Source organism: Dasypus novemcinctus, chromosome X (genome assembly GCF_030445035.2).
Source record: "Dasypus novemcinctus isolate mDasNov1 chromosome X, mDasNov1.1.hap2, whole genome shotgun sequence".
NCBI lineage: Eukaryota > Metazoa > Chordata > Mammalia > Cingulata > Dasypodidae > Dasypus > Dasypus novemcinctus.
The window spans coordinates 21161889-21174869 of NC_080704.1; the positions used below are offsets into that span (position 1 = coordinate 21161889).

The following is a 12981-nucleotide window of genomic DNA, read 5'->3' on the forward strand; positions in this document are numbered from 1 at the left end:
GCTTCACTCAACATAATGTCCTCCAGGTTCATCCATGTTGTCATATGCTTCATGGCTTCATTTCTTCCAAATGCTGTATAATATTCAATTGTGTGTATACACCACAATTTGTTTATCCATTCATCCATTGATGGACACCTGTTTCCAACTTTTGGCAGTTGTGAATAATGCCACTATGAAAATCAGTGTGCAGATGTCTGTTTATGTCTCTGCTCTCAGTTCTTCTGTGTATATACCTGTGTAATGGTATTGCTGGGTCACATGGGAAGTCTATATTCAAATTCCTTAGGAATTGCCAAACAGTCCTCCACAGTGGCTGTACCATTCTACATTTCCACCAACTGTGAATAAGCATTCTTATCTCTACGCATCCTCTCCAGCATTTTACAGTTTTCTGACTTTTTAATAGCGGCCAGTTTAATAAGTGTGAAATGATATCTCATTGTAGTTTTGATTTGCATTTCCCTAATACTGGTGATGTTGAACTTTTTTTTCATGTGTTTCTTTGCCACTTGTATATCTTCTTTGAAAAATTGTTTTTTCAAGTCTTTTGCTCATTTTTAAATTGGGTAGTTGGTCTTTTTATTGAGTTGTGTAATCTCTGTATATCATGGATATTAAACCCTTATCAGATATGTGATTGCCAAATATTTTCTCCCATTGAGTCGGCTTCCTTTTCACCTTTTTGACAATGTCCTTTGAGGTGCAAAAGTGTTGAATTTTCAGGAGGTTCCGTTTATCTATTTTTTCTTTTGTTGCATGTGTTTCGGGTGTAAGGTTTAAGAAACTACTGCCTATCACAATATCTTTTTTTTTTTTAAGATTTATTTATTTCTCTCCCCTCCCCCCCCACCCCAGTTGTCTGTTTTCTGTGTCTATTTTCTGCATCTTCTTTGTCCACGCCTGTTGTCGTCAGCGGCAAGGGAATCTGTGTTTCCTTTCGTTGTGTCATCTTGTGTCACCTCTCCCTGTGGGCGGCGCCATTCCTGGGCAGGCTGAACTTTGTTTCACGCTGGGCGGCTCTCCTTACGGGGCACACTCCTTGTGCGTGAGGCTCCCCTATGCGAGGGACACCCCTGCGTGGCATGGCACTCCTTGCCCGCATCAGCACTGTGCATGGGCCAGCTCCACACGGGTCAAGGAGGCCCGGGGTTTGAACCGCAGACCTCCATGTGGTAGAGATGGACGCCCTACCCACTGGGCCAAGTCCGCTTCCCGTATTTGTATTGGAATTGTCCTGAATGATGTTACAATGACAGATACAGACCTTTGTATGTCTTATCATAACTTACAAAATTGTGCAGGAGAGTTAAACTACATCCGCACTTAGTGGCAATGCTCCAATATGTGTTCATCAATTGTAACAAATATATCACACTAATGAGGCATATTGTTAATGTGGAAAAGTGTGGGATGGGAAGGGAGTGGGGCATATGGAAATCCTTTATATTCTTTATGTAACATTTATGTAATCTAAAGGTTTTTTTAGGGAAACGGACTTGGCCCAGTGGTTAGGGCGTCCGTCTACCACATGGGAGGTCCGCGGTTCAAACCCCGGGCCTCCTTGACCCATGTGGAGCTGGCCCATGCGCAGTGCTGATGCGCGCAAGGAGTGCCCTGCCACGCAGGGGTGTCCCCTGTGTAGGGGAGCCCCACGCGCAAGGAGTGCGCCCTGTAAGGAGAGCCACCCACACTTTCCATGCCGCTGACAACAACAGAAGTGGACAAAGAAACAAGACGCAGCAATAGACACAGAGAACAGACAACTGGGGGAGGGGGGGAATTAAATAAATAAACAAATCTTTAAAAAAAATTAATAAAGGTTTTTTTAAAGTAAATAAACAAAAATAGTAGATTTCTTATAGATAACATATAGCTTGGCATCTTATTTTTTATCTCTTCTTTAGTCTCTGTCTTTTAATTGGTGTTTTTAGACCTTGCACATTTGAAGTGATTATTGATACAGTTGAATTAATATATACCATGTTCGTAACTATTTTCTATTCATTTCGCTTCATTTTTTTTAATCTCCTAATTTTAAAATTGAGCATTTTTTATAATTCTGTTTTTCTCTCTTCTTGGCATAGCAAGTATACTTCTTTTTAAACTTTTATTAGGTGTTGCCCTAGACTGCTAGTGTGTAATATACATTTACAACTAATCTAAGTCCCTTCTGTTCTTTATAACATGGCTGTCTTTCATTTCACTTACTCATATGCTGTAATCACCAAATACATTGTTACTTTTATTACTTCGAATAGTTATCTATTTGATCAATAAGAATGAGGAAAAAATTTTTAAATTTTACCTTCATTTATTCTTTTCCCAGTACTCTTCCTTCTTTATATAGATCCAGAGAACTTCTTCTAAACATTTTTTGCAGGATAGGTCTACTGATGACAGACTTCCTCAGTCTTTGTCTGATAGTCTTTATTTCTCCTTTCCTTTTTTTTTTTTTTTCCTAAGGTATCGGGGACTAGGAATTGAACCTGGGACCTTGTATATAGGAAGCTAGCCCTCAACAACTGAGCCACTTCGGCTTCCCTGAGTTGGTTTTCTTGGGCACTTAACTGCTTAAGCCACATTGGCTCCCTCTTCCTCATTTAAAAAAAAATATTTATCTCCTTCACTTTTGAAGGATAATTTTACTAGATAAAGACTTTTAGGTTTGTGACACCCTCCTCGCATCACTTTAAAATTCCTTTTCATTGTTCTCTTGCTTGCATGGTTTCTGACAAGAAGTTACATATAATTCTTATTCTGGATCCTCTGGTAAGGTGTCCCTCATTCCTCCCACCTAACTTCTTTTAAGGAATATGATATGCCATGGGGTAGATTATTTTGGTATTTATCCTGCTTGGTTTTCTCTGGGCTTCCTGGATTTGTAGTTTGGTTCTGTCACTCATTTTGTGAAATTCTCAGCCAGTATTACTTCAAGTATTTCTTCTCCTTTCTCTGTTTCTTTTCCTTCTGGTATTCTAATTATGTGTCTGTCGTACCTTTTGTAATTGTCCCATAGTTCTTAGATATCCTGTTCTGCTTTTTTTCATTCTTTTATCTCTTTGCATTTCTGTTTGGAAATCCTCTGTTGACATTTTTTCAGGCTCACAGATTCTTTTCTTGGCTGTGTCCAATCTACTGATGAGACAAGACATCCTTTATTTTGTTAAAATGTTTTTTATTTCTAGCGTTTTGTATTGATTCTTTCTTAGAATTTCCATCTCTCTGTTTATATTACTGTTGTATTTTGTCTACTTTTTCTGTTAGATCCCTTATTATATTAATCATGGTTATTTTACGTTCCCTATATGGTGATTCAGAAATCTGTGCCTTTCATATCTGAGGCTGGTTCTGATACTTTGTTTCTTCAGATTGTGTTTTTTCTTGTCTTTCAGTGTACCTTGTAATTTTTTTTTGAAAGTCAGACATGATATATGAGGTAATAGGTACTGACGTAAATAGGCTTCTAGTGTGAGGTTTTATATTAATATGGCTAGATGGGTTGTGTTTAATGCTTGTTCCAGCTATAGGTATTAGAGGCTTCGGTTTCTTCTAGTGTCTTTATTTGCTTTTTTCCTCCTCTATTCTTTTTGGGTTTCCTTAAGAACTCTTTCTTAAATAGATTCTATACTTCCGTTTCTGTAATCCATTGTTATTATACTAGAGCCCTGTTTTGTTTTTTTTTTAAGATTTATTTTATTTATTTCTGCCCCCCCCGTTGTCTGTTCTCCATGTCTATTTGCTGCGTGTTCTTCTTTGTCCGCTTCTGTTGTTGTCAGCGGCACGGGAATCTGTGTTTCTTTTTGTTGCGTCATCTTTTGTCAGCTCTCCCGTGTGTGCAGTGCCATTCCTGGGCAGGCTGCACTTACTTTCACACTGGGCCGCTCTCCTTACGGGGCACACTCCTTGCGCGTGAGGCTCCCCTATGTGGGGATACCCCTGTGTGGCATGGCACTCCTTGCCCGCATCAGCACTGCATGTGGGCCAGCTCCACACAGGTCAAGGAGGCCCAGGGTTTGAACCGTGGACCTCCCATGTGGTAGACGGACGCCTTAACCACTGGGCCAAGTTTGCTAGAGTGCTGTTAATGTGGTGGTAGCATGGGTTGGGGGTGAGGGGAAAGCATTCTGTAATCTTGTGATTAAATCTCAGTCCTGGTGGACATGAGTCCTGGGCTGTAACCTTTAGAAGCATTTCTTAGCCTTTTTTTTTTTTCTCTATCCCTACCCCTCTACCCTTGATGAGCTAGGAAATCTGTGGGTGCTATAGTTGCCTAATTGCCCTTCTCCCTGGACCAGATAAGACTCTGGTCAAGATTCCCTTTGTGTGTTGACCTTTGTTGGGGATAATGTTCTGGACTTATTTCAAAATGGTTACTTTTCCCCTGGGCGTATTCCAGAGTGGTTACTTTTTCTTTTCTGCTTTCCCAAAAGGGGAGGAGATTTTTCTTGGATCCTTACAGTCAGAGCCTATTAAGTTTCCTGTAGGTAAAGCAAGAAGAGTGTGGAGGTTTTTGGACTGGGCTCCCCTGTGTCCTCAGTTTCAAGCTAGTCACATTTAGACTCCAGCAGTTCATCAAAATTACCCAGTGACATCTGCTCCAGGTAAGCTGGTCTTGACTGTGATTCACTGTATGTGCCTCTCTCTCCAGATTTTGAGGTATGAATTTGCCCTGTGATCTCAGTTCTCTGATGGGTCTAAGAAAAGCTGTTGACTTTTCAATTCGTTCAGCTTTTTTCTTGTTGTAAGGACAGCAATGATGACTTCAAAGCTCTTTACATGTCAGAGCTGAACCCGCATGTCTATATTTTTAAATTGGAAATATCTCGTCCAGCTTAAAAATAATGTTCAATAAAAGGCTTTTAAACTTTTCTACAAGCCATTTTCTTAGCTGAGATGACTCATTTTGTTATTTTCATCCCTTTGAATTGCAAATCTGTATATTCTCATGTGCTTAGGTAAGACCTTTTTCAGAACAAAACATTTGTTCTGAAAATTCAAGACCTTGTTGTAGTTCTAGAAAATCGTTAATATCTTTGCTCCAAATTAACTAGAATTATATTCATTGATTTTTTTCCCCCTGCACAGCACTGTGTTCTGTTTTTTTTTCAGATGCTTTCTTTAAACCATATTAAAGTAGTCCCAGGGATTCTTTAACCTTCGCTTGTTATTATTTCACTCACTTATTTTTGAAGAAGTAACTCAGTTTTCTAAGGCATTCTGAAATCTCTAGAGACTATGCATTGTTTAAATTTGAAAAAACTAATAATAAATACAGAACTTATGCTGGCAAGGGTTTGCTTTCAGTTAACATTGAAGAATATATTAATTATAAACTATAGATCTTGGGAACTTTATCTTAATAGGATTACTTTCGGCATCCTATTAGAGGGTAGTTCCTGATGGAGGATAGTTTGGCTAAAATGTCCTTTTTAAGCAACTGAGAAAGTATTGTGTGTGCTTTAAAGCCTTATAATTTGATTACTTGCTCAAAAAAGATTACATTTTGGGACCGTTCAGTTCTTATCCTTGGATAATAGTTGTAACCAACCTCAGGTGATTGAGACATTGTAAATTATATTAGCCTTGACATTTTTTAGGTTTCATTTTAGGTTTTGTTTTTTTCTCACTTGAATTTACTGTGATGAACTGCCATTAATCCAAGAAATAAATTAGTTGTATGGAATTTAAGATTGCTTGTTAATTGGCAAACTCCTACCTTGTTTATTTTAAGAAATATTTTTTTCTCTTTCAATTTTGCTAATTGTTTAAAATTAGTATCTATCTTTGGGAATTATTTTATTTTTCCTTTTGAAGAGGGATAATTAGGAAGTTAAATAACATTAAGATTCTTTTAGAGTACTAAAATTTGTTCTAAAATGATGAGTTGATATTGTATTGAGAGGGCTTGTTTATTAGAAATTATTTTCTGCCATGTAATCAATTAGCTGTGACCTATTTTAAGGTAAAATCCATTTGTCTAGAGTGCTCTAAAATAGAGGCTTAGAGAAATAAAGACTGGAGCAAAGAAATGGATGAAAAATAGCAAGTCTTTAGTAGTGGTGCAAAGTATTGCATGCAGAGCAAAACTCCACCCACCCTCAACAGATTAGTAGGTGGTATCAGTAATGCTCTTCCTCAAAATATATTACAACTCTTGCTATACTGTAACAACATCCTAGAAGAAAACCCACACACATGAACACAGTATATCAGTTTATTTGCCTTAACTAACAATTTAACCAAAGATAGATGGTCCATGTTCAATAAATACATGTTAAAATAGCAACCTCTGTTGGCTGGGACCTGACCTTCAATCCCAGATAATGGGGGAGCAGCAATTCCTCTTTTTTCTTGATCACATTATATCATGCTATCTGGGATGGCAGTATTCTTGAAAAATGCCATCCCTCACCAAACATTGAAGACCACAGCTCCAGAATTCATTGCCTCTTTTCTTATCCAGAGACTCTTAGGACCAACCCAAACATTCTTGACATCCTCTTTCACTTTTTGTCAGCACCAAAACTCTCCAGCCATCCATTATCACCAGAAGGCTCATCCCTGTACTGTTCATACATCCTTACATCTGATCCAGTCCTTCTCCCTCAACCCTTCCACTGTCCTCTAGAGCTCCTGATCTGTCATCAGTAACTTGACCCGTCATCTCAATCTCACAGTATCTCTCACTTTTTGCTCTTAGCCTTCCCTGCTGCTTCTAGGTGGGACACCTACAGCCCCAGTCTCATACTGTGCTTCCTCTTCCTTTGCCCACTATCTCAGAACCATACTGCCTGCCTTTTAGGTCCTTGAATTAAGGGAATTCTCCCCTCTTTAAAATCCTTGCACAGGCTACCTCTATCACCTGCAGTGATTTTCCTACTCTTTACTTGGTTGACTATCCGGTCTGGTCTGGGTTTCTTTACATTATTCTCTTATCACTGTCTCCTATTTGCTTCCTTCTTGACACTTATTTAAATATGTAATTGTATAGTCACTTACTCACTTTGCCCTTTTCACTGATTCTTAGTTGCACATTTTATTTTCACATTTCTGAAACTGGGATGCATCTTACACTGAATGCCTTGATTTATTTCTCAGTGGTAAGTAAAATAATGGTGTATTTTACAATTGGTCATATCTTAAATTCACTAAAATTCTGTACTTTTAATTATGTTTTCCCCAGCTGATTTAAAGTTTCACAAATACAGGGATTAGTCTGATTTACTCACCAGTATGACCCAATGCTTGATATAGTACCTCCTAATAGTCACCTAGTAAATAATTGTTTGATGAATAACATTATCCACTTGGGAAAGGTTGGCTGTAATACTTCTGAACTTGAATCAGTCAACTCAAGAGTATTGCTTGTTAATTCATTTTCTGTCTTTGAGGTGTTATTTCTAGAGATTGCCTTATTCTAGGATTAAAGGAGACCTTTAGATTTGTCTATTTCATTCTCCCATTTATATAACTTGGACCCTTTGAGATATATGTATGTTCTTATTTAAGAGTACTCACTGTGTATAAAAATGAATCCACATTTGTTTTTACCAGGCCTCACTGATTTTTTTTTCATTAGGGGGAAGGAGTGAGGAAAATACAAAATAGTAGTAGACTGTTAAACTTTAAATAGACAGTTCTGAGTGCTTGAACTTACTTTTTCATTTTACTTCATCCTCCAAGGAGTGCAATCACTTGGTGTGCCTACGTCACTTTTAAGCGAAAGAACAGCACCCAGGCAACATGAGTGATTGGAGTTCCTTAAGCCAACTCTTCGACAAGGTTCAAGCCTATTCCACTCCTGGAGTGAAGGTGTGGCTGTCAGTCCTTTTCATTTTCCGAATCCTGCTACTGGGGATAGCAGTTGAGTCAGCCTGGGATGATGAGCAGTTTGCCTTTCGTTGTAACACTCGACAACCTGGCTGTGAAAATGTCTGCTATGACAAGTCCTTCCCAATCTCTCATGTGCGCTTCTGGGTCCTACAGATCATATTTGTGTCTGTACCCACACTCTTGTACCTGTCTCATGTGTTCTATGTGATGCGAAAAGAAGAGAAGTTGAACAAGAAAGAAGAGGAACTCAAAGTTGCCCAAACCAGTGTTGTCAGCGTGGAGATGCACTTGCAGGAAGTTGAAATAAGGAAGCTTAAGTATGGTATGGAAGAACATGGGAAGATGAAAATGCGAGGGGACTTGCTTTGGACCTACATCATCAGCATCTTCTTCAAGTCTGTCTTTGAGGTAACCTTCTTGCTGATCCAGTGGTACATCTATGGATTTAGCCTGAGTGCAGTTTACACTTGCAAAAGAGATCCTTGCCCACATCAAGTGGACTGCTTCCTCTCTCGCCCCACTGAGAAAAGCATCTTCATTATCTTCATGTTGGTGGTGTCCTTGGTATCTCTCACCTTGAACATCATTGAGCTATTCTCTGTCTTCCTCAAGAGCTTTAAGGAGCGTGTGAAGGGACAGAATGATTCTTAACAAGCTTCGGTTGATTTACAGAACCCCTCCAACAATGATGGATCTCCAAAATATGCTTATTTCAGTAGTTGCTCCTCACCAATTGCTCTGTTCTCATCGTGTCTTCTTCTGGGGACAAACAGATGACTGGAGACAGAAACAATTCTTCCTGCTGCATTTACAACAAAGGAAGTGAGAAAAACCGTATTCATTATAGTGCATAGCAAAATCAAATGGGTAGGCAAGGAGGCACCATCTCTAACTCCCAGGCACAGCCTTTTAATGACCCTGATGACAACCAGAATTCTAAATGAACTAGCTCCTGCGTACAAATAAAGTGACTAGCCATTGTGGACCAGCAGCCTTCCAGCAAACCCAGCAGTCCTCCCAGCAGCAGACCTCAGCCCAATGACTTAGAGATCTAGATTCGTGCTTGAAATCATTAAGATTTCATTCAGTTGTGAAAGAAAAAAAAGTGCAGTAGAAAGTGCCCCTTTATTCCAGTAGAGGTAGTACTCAACAACCTCAGTCATGAGGCTTGGCAGACACAAAGGCATTAGAATACCAGCGTTCTTTCGGAGGGATAGGAAGGTGGAGAGAGAGAGCTTAAAAGAGGTTAAAGGAGGTACTTACTGGTAATTAAAGTCATTAATTCAAAGAGCTTAAATTCTAAATAAATGTTGCATCAGGTGATGCATAGGTAAGAGCTTTTTCTGTCCTGTGCTCCCCTAGGATGGTTCTTTGCATGTGAAAGAGGGAGTGATGTTTGTAGGTAAATTTGTTTTACTGAGAAACTGAAATAACTTCTGACCAGAAAAAATAATTCCTGAGTGTTTTATTTCTTTTCCACAAGTAAAAGACCCAGGGTCATCCTTATGTCCCTGCTAAAACATTCCATTCTAAAAATTCATACCTTGAAGGTAAGTATTTTAGGCCTAACCCTCCAGGAGTCAATGGACTTGTGCTACTTTACTCTTTAACCCACAGAAAAAAGACTTTCCATGCATTTGCAGATCTCAAGCAGTCATATGTACTTTTTAGTATATATTCACTTGCATCAAATCATTAACCACTTCTTTCTCATCATTCTACAACTCTTCTTCACATTCACTGAATGGTGTCTGTAAGCACTTTTAGCACAGTTTGGATATCATCTGACATTCTTTGAGTTAGATCCAGCGAGACAAGCCCTGCTCAATATTTAACAATCACTTATTTATGTATATATATGTAGGAGTATGTTTTACTTGCCATGTAGATGCAGCCTTAAACTCACGAACATAGGTTTTAAACAATGCATACATAGTATTCAAATTTGAGCCTTTCTCATGGGTTTTATGTTTTGGACCAGAAAGGTGTTATCATTAAGTAATTCCTGCTATGCAAGTAAGACTTTTTTTTCCTGCCCATGTATTCTATTAGAGATACTGGTCTATTAATTATGTTTCGTATTCTCTTTTTCCTTTTTTTTAGACTATAGCAATGATGCTATTGCTGACATGAATGATTTCCTTTTTCTGAAATGTAATCATTGATGATTGATAGAATTTCAGTACTGGAAATAAGCTTTAGTCATTTATATGAATGACTTAGAGCTGGGCTATTAAATGTGCTTCCATGAATTTTGCAATAACTGATACTTCTTGGCTTTATGCTGCTTAATACACATTCATTCAGAATGTTTTCTGTTATGAGTTTGACTGGGTCTTTTGGGGTGACCAGCAACTTTGATGTTTGTACTAAGATTTTATTTGGAATGCAAGAGAGATTAAAGATGTTTGAGTAGTATACTTATAACTAATATATTTGAAATGTATACTAAAGAAATCTACCAGTTCCTTTAGAAACCTTTTCAAAGCTTTTTACTTATGATTGATGAAAATTCTGACTTTTATACTTTTGTCTTCCACAACAGCTATAGAAACAGTTTTATACAATGAGAAATACTAATTTGTTTGATATTCCATGTGAAACTAACTGCCATGTTCAACTTTATTGTATGCAATGTAGAATTAGTCCACAGATCATGTGTTCCAGAGAGTATTCTTTAGCCAATAAAGTTTGAAGAGAGCAACCCCCGTGTCTGCCTCCTCTGAGAGTTTCTGGCTGAACTTGTCTTCCCTAGCCTTTTGAACTATTGGTGCATCTTAATTTAAGCAAAATACACTAGAATCAAATTTTTAGAAAGGAAATTGTAGTGACTATGTTACTGAAGACTTTAGTAATAACATCTTTAATTATTTGAACCAGGATCCACAGATAAACGTACTATTTTCAGATGTGGAAAGAGCAAACAAACAATAAAGTAGCTTCTTTTTTTCCCCTATTCTTTCTCAGAAGCTTCCTTACATCCCACACGCATTGGGGGAAGAAGTGGGGAGCAACTTAAACGTTAAACCTGCTTCTCCATAGCATCTTGCGCTGACAGTGTAATAGTCTCTTGGGTAAATGAGGAGTCTTCCCACATTTCCTTCTTACAGTCCTTTTATAAGGAATAGTCACAGTTATTTACTAATGGGATGTGCACTACAAAACTTCTTAAACCTTGGAATCAGATTGGACATTACCACCCTTACTCCCTGTTTCACATTGATTTTTCATATGTAGCTTGCTTTAAAAAAAGAAACACACAAAAAACTTAGTATTTTGAGGTAATTGTAGATTCATATGCACTTGTAAGAAATATATAGAGATCCTGTATACTCTTCTCCCAGGTTCTCCCAATGGTAACATCTTGCATAGGTATAGTAAAACATCACAACTATTAACCTGACATTGGTAAAGTTCACTGACCTTATCTATATTTCATCAGTTTTACAAACATTCATTTGTGTGTTTGTGTGTGTTCTATGCAGTTTAATCACAAGTGTAGATTTGCGTGACCACCATAGTCAAAATACAGAACAGTTCTACCTCATGCCATCTATTTATAGCCACAGCCACATCCCTCTCTCCCCCACTCCCTAATCCTTGGCAACATTCATGTGTTCTTCATTTCTGTTTGTTATTTTAAGAATGCTTTTTAAATGGAATGGTACAATGTATAACCTTCTGAGTTTGGCTTCATTCATGCAATGTAAATCTCTTGAAATCCAGCTAAGTTGTGTGAACCAATAATTTTGTTGTTATTGCTGCTGTTTTTTCTGAGTAATATTCCATGGAACAGAGGTTTCATAGTTGAAACCTGTTTCACCTGTTGAAGAGCCTTTGGGTTTTCCCATATTTGGGCATTATGAATAAAGGTGCTGTGAGTACTCACATATAGGTTTTAGGTAAACATAAGTTTTCATTTCTTTAGGATTAATGCCCAAGAGTGCAATTGCTGGGTTGTATGGTACTTGCATGTTTAGTTTTGTAAGAAACTGCCTAACTCTTTTATAGAGTGGCTGTACCATTTTACAATTACCATAAGAAATATATGAGTGATCCACTTTCTTCACATCTTTACTAGCATTTGGTGGTGTCACTATTTTTTTATTTTAGCTGTTCTAGAAGTATGTAGTGAACCTCATAATTTAAGCCTGCATTTTTTCTAATGCTAATGATATTGAGCATTTGTTTCATTTGCTTATTTGTTGTCTGCATACCCTCTTCTGTGAAACATGCTTTTTGTTAATTTTCTAATTGGAATTTTTGTTTTATTACTGTTGAACTTAGGGAACTCTTTATTCTAGATTCAAGTATTTTATTGGATATGTGGTTTGAAAATATTTTCTCCCATTCTGTAGCTTGTCTCTTCTTCATCTTCTTAACAGGGTCTTTTGTAAGCCAAAAGATTTTAATTTTGATGAGGTCCAACATATCAGGTTTTCCTTTTATGGATCATACTTTTGGTGGCAAGTCTAAGAACTCTTTGCCAAGCCTTAGTACCCAAAGTTTCTTTTCTCTGTTTAAAAATGTTTTATAGATTTACACTTTGTATTTAAGCCCATTCTCCATTTTGAGTATATTTTGTGTAAGATGTGAAATTTAGTAGGTTGAAGTTCTTATGTGTATGTCTATGAAAGTCTGACTGCTTCAGCACCACTCACTGTAAAGTATATCCCCTCCTTCCCTAAATTTGGTTTGCGCTTTGTTGGAAATCAGTTGGGTATATTTGTGTGATTCTACTACTGGGTTCTCAGTTCTGTTCCACTGATCTATTTGTCTATCCCTCTCCAAGTATCACAATGCTTGATTATTGTACATTTTGTTCTGCTTTCTCAAAATTTCATTAGCTGTTCTAGGTCACTTCCCTTCCCACTAAAATTTTAGAATGTTTGTCTTTGTGAAACACTTCCTGGGAATTTGATAAGAATTGCGTTAAACCTATGTTATCAGTTTGAGAAGAATTGGCATCTTTACTTTGTTGAGTCTTCTAATCCACGAACACAGTATATTTTTCCATTTCTTTAGGTCTTACTTATTTCTTTCATCAAGACTTTACAATTTTCAGGATACAGATCCTATACATATTTTTGTTTGCTTTATACCTAAATATTTGCTTTTTCTTGGAGCAATTTTAAATGGTATTCT

General features: G+C 37.6%; 2 protein-coding genes across 2 annotated transcripts in view; both read left to right on the forward strand.

The window, feature by feature from the left end:
- CDKL5 (cyclin dependent kinase like 5) overlaps positions 1-12981 on the forward strand; it is a 309028-nt gene that overhangs the window by 132845 nt on the left and 163202 nt on the right. The gene's annotated exons all lie outside the window — the stretch shown is intronic.
- LOC101429845 (gap junction alpha-1 protein) lies at positions 4536-8978 on the forward strand. The gene is given in 3 exon segments (XM_058291573.2): positions 4536-4604; positions 7687-8581; positions 8584-8978. Coding segments are annotated over 2 exon segments (1143 nt in total). The 5' UTR covers positions 4536-4604; positions 7687-7746; the 3' UTR covers positions 8892-8978.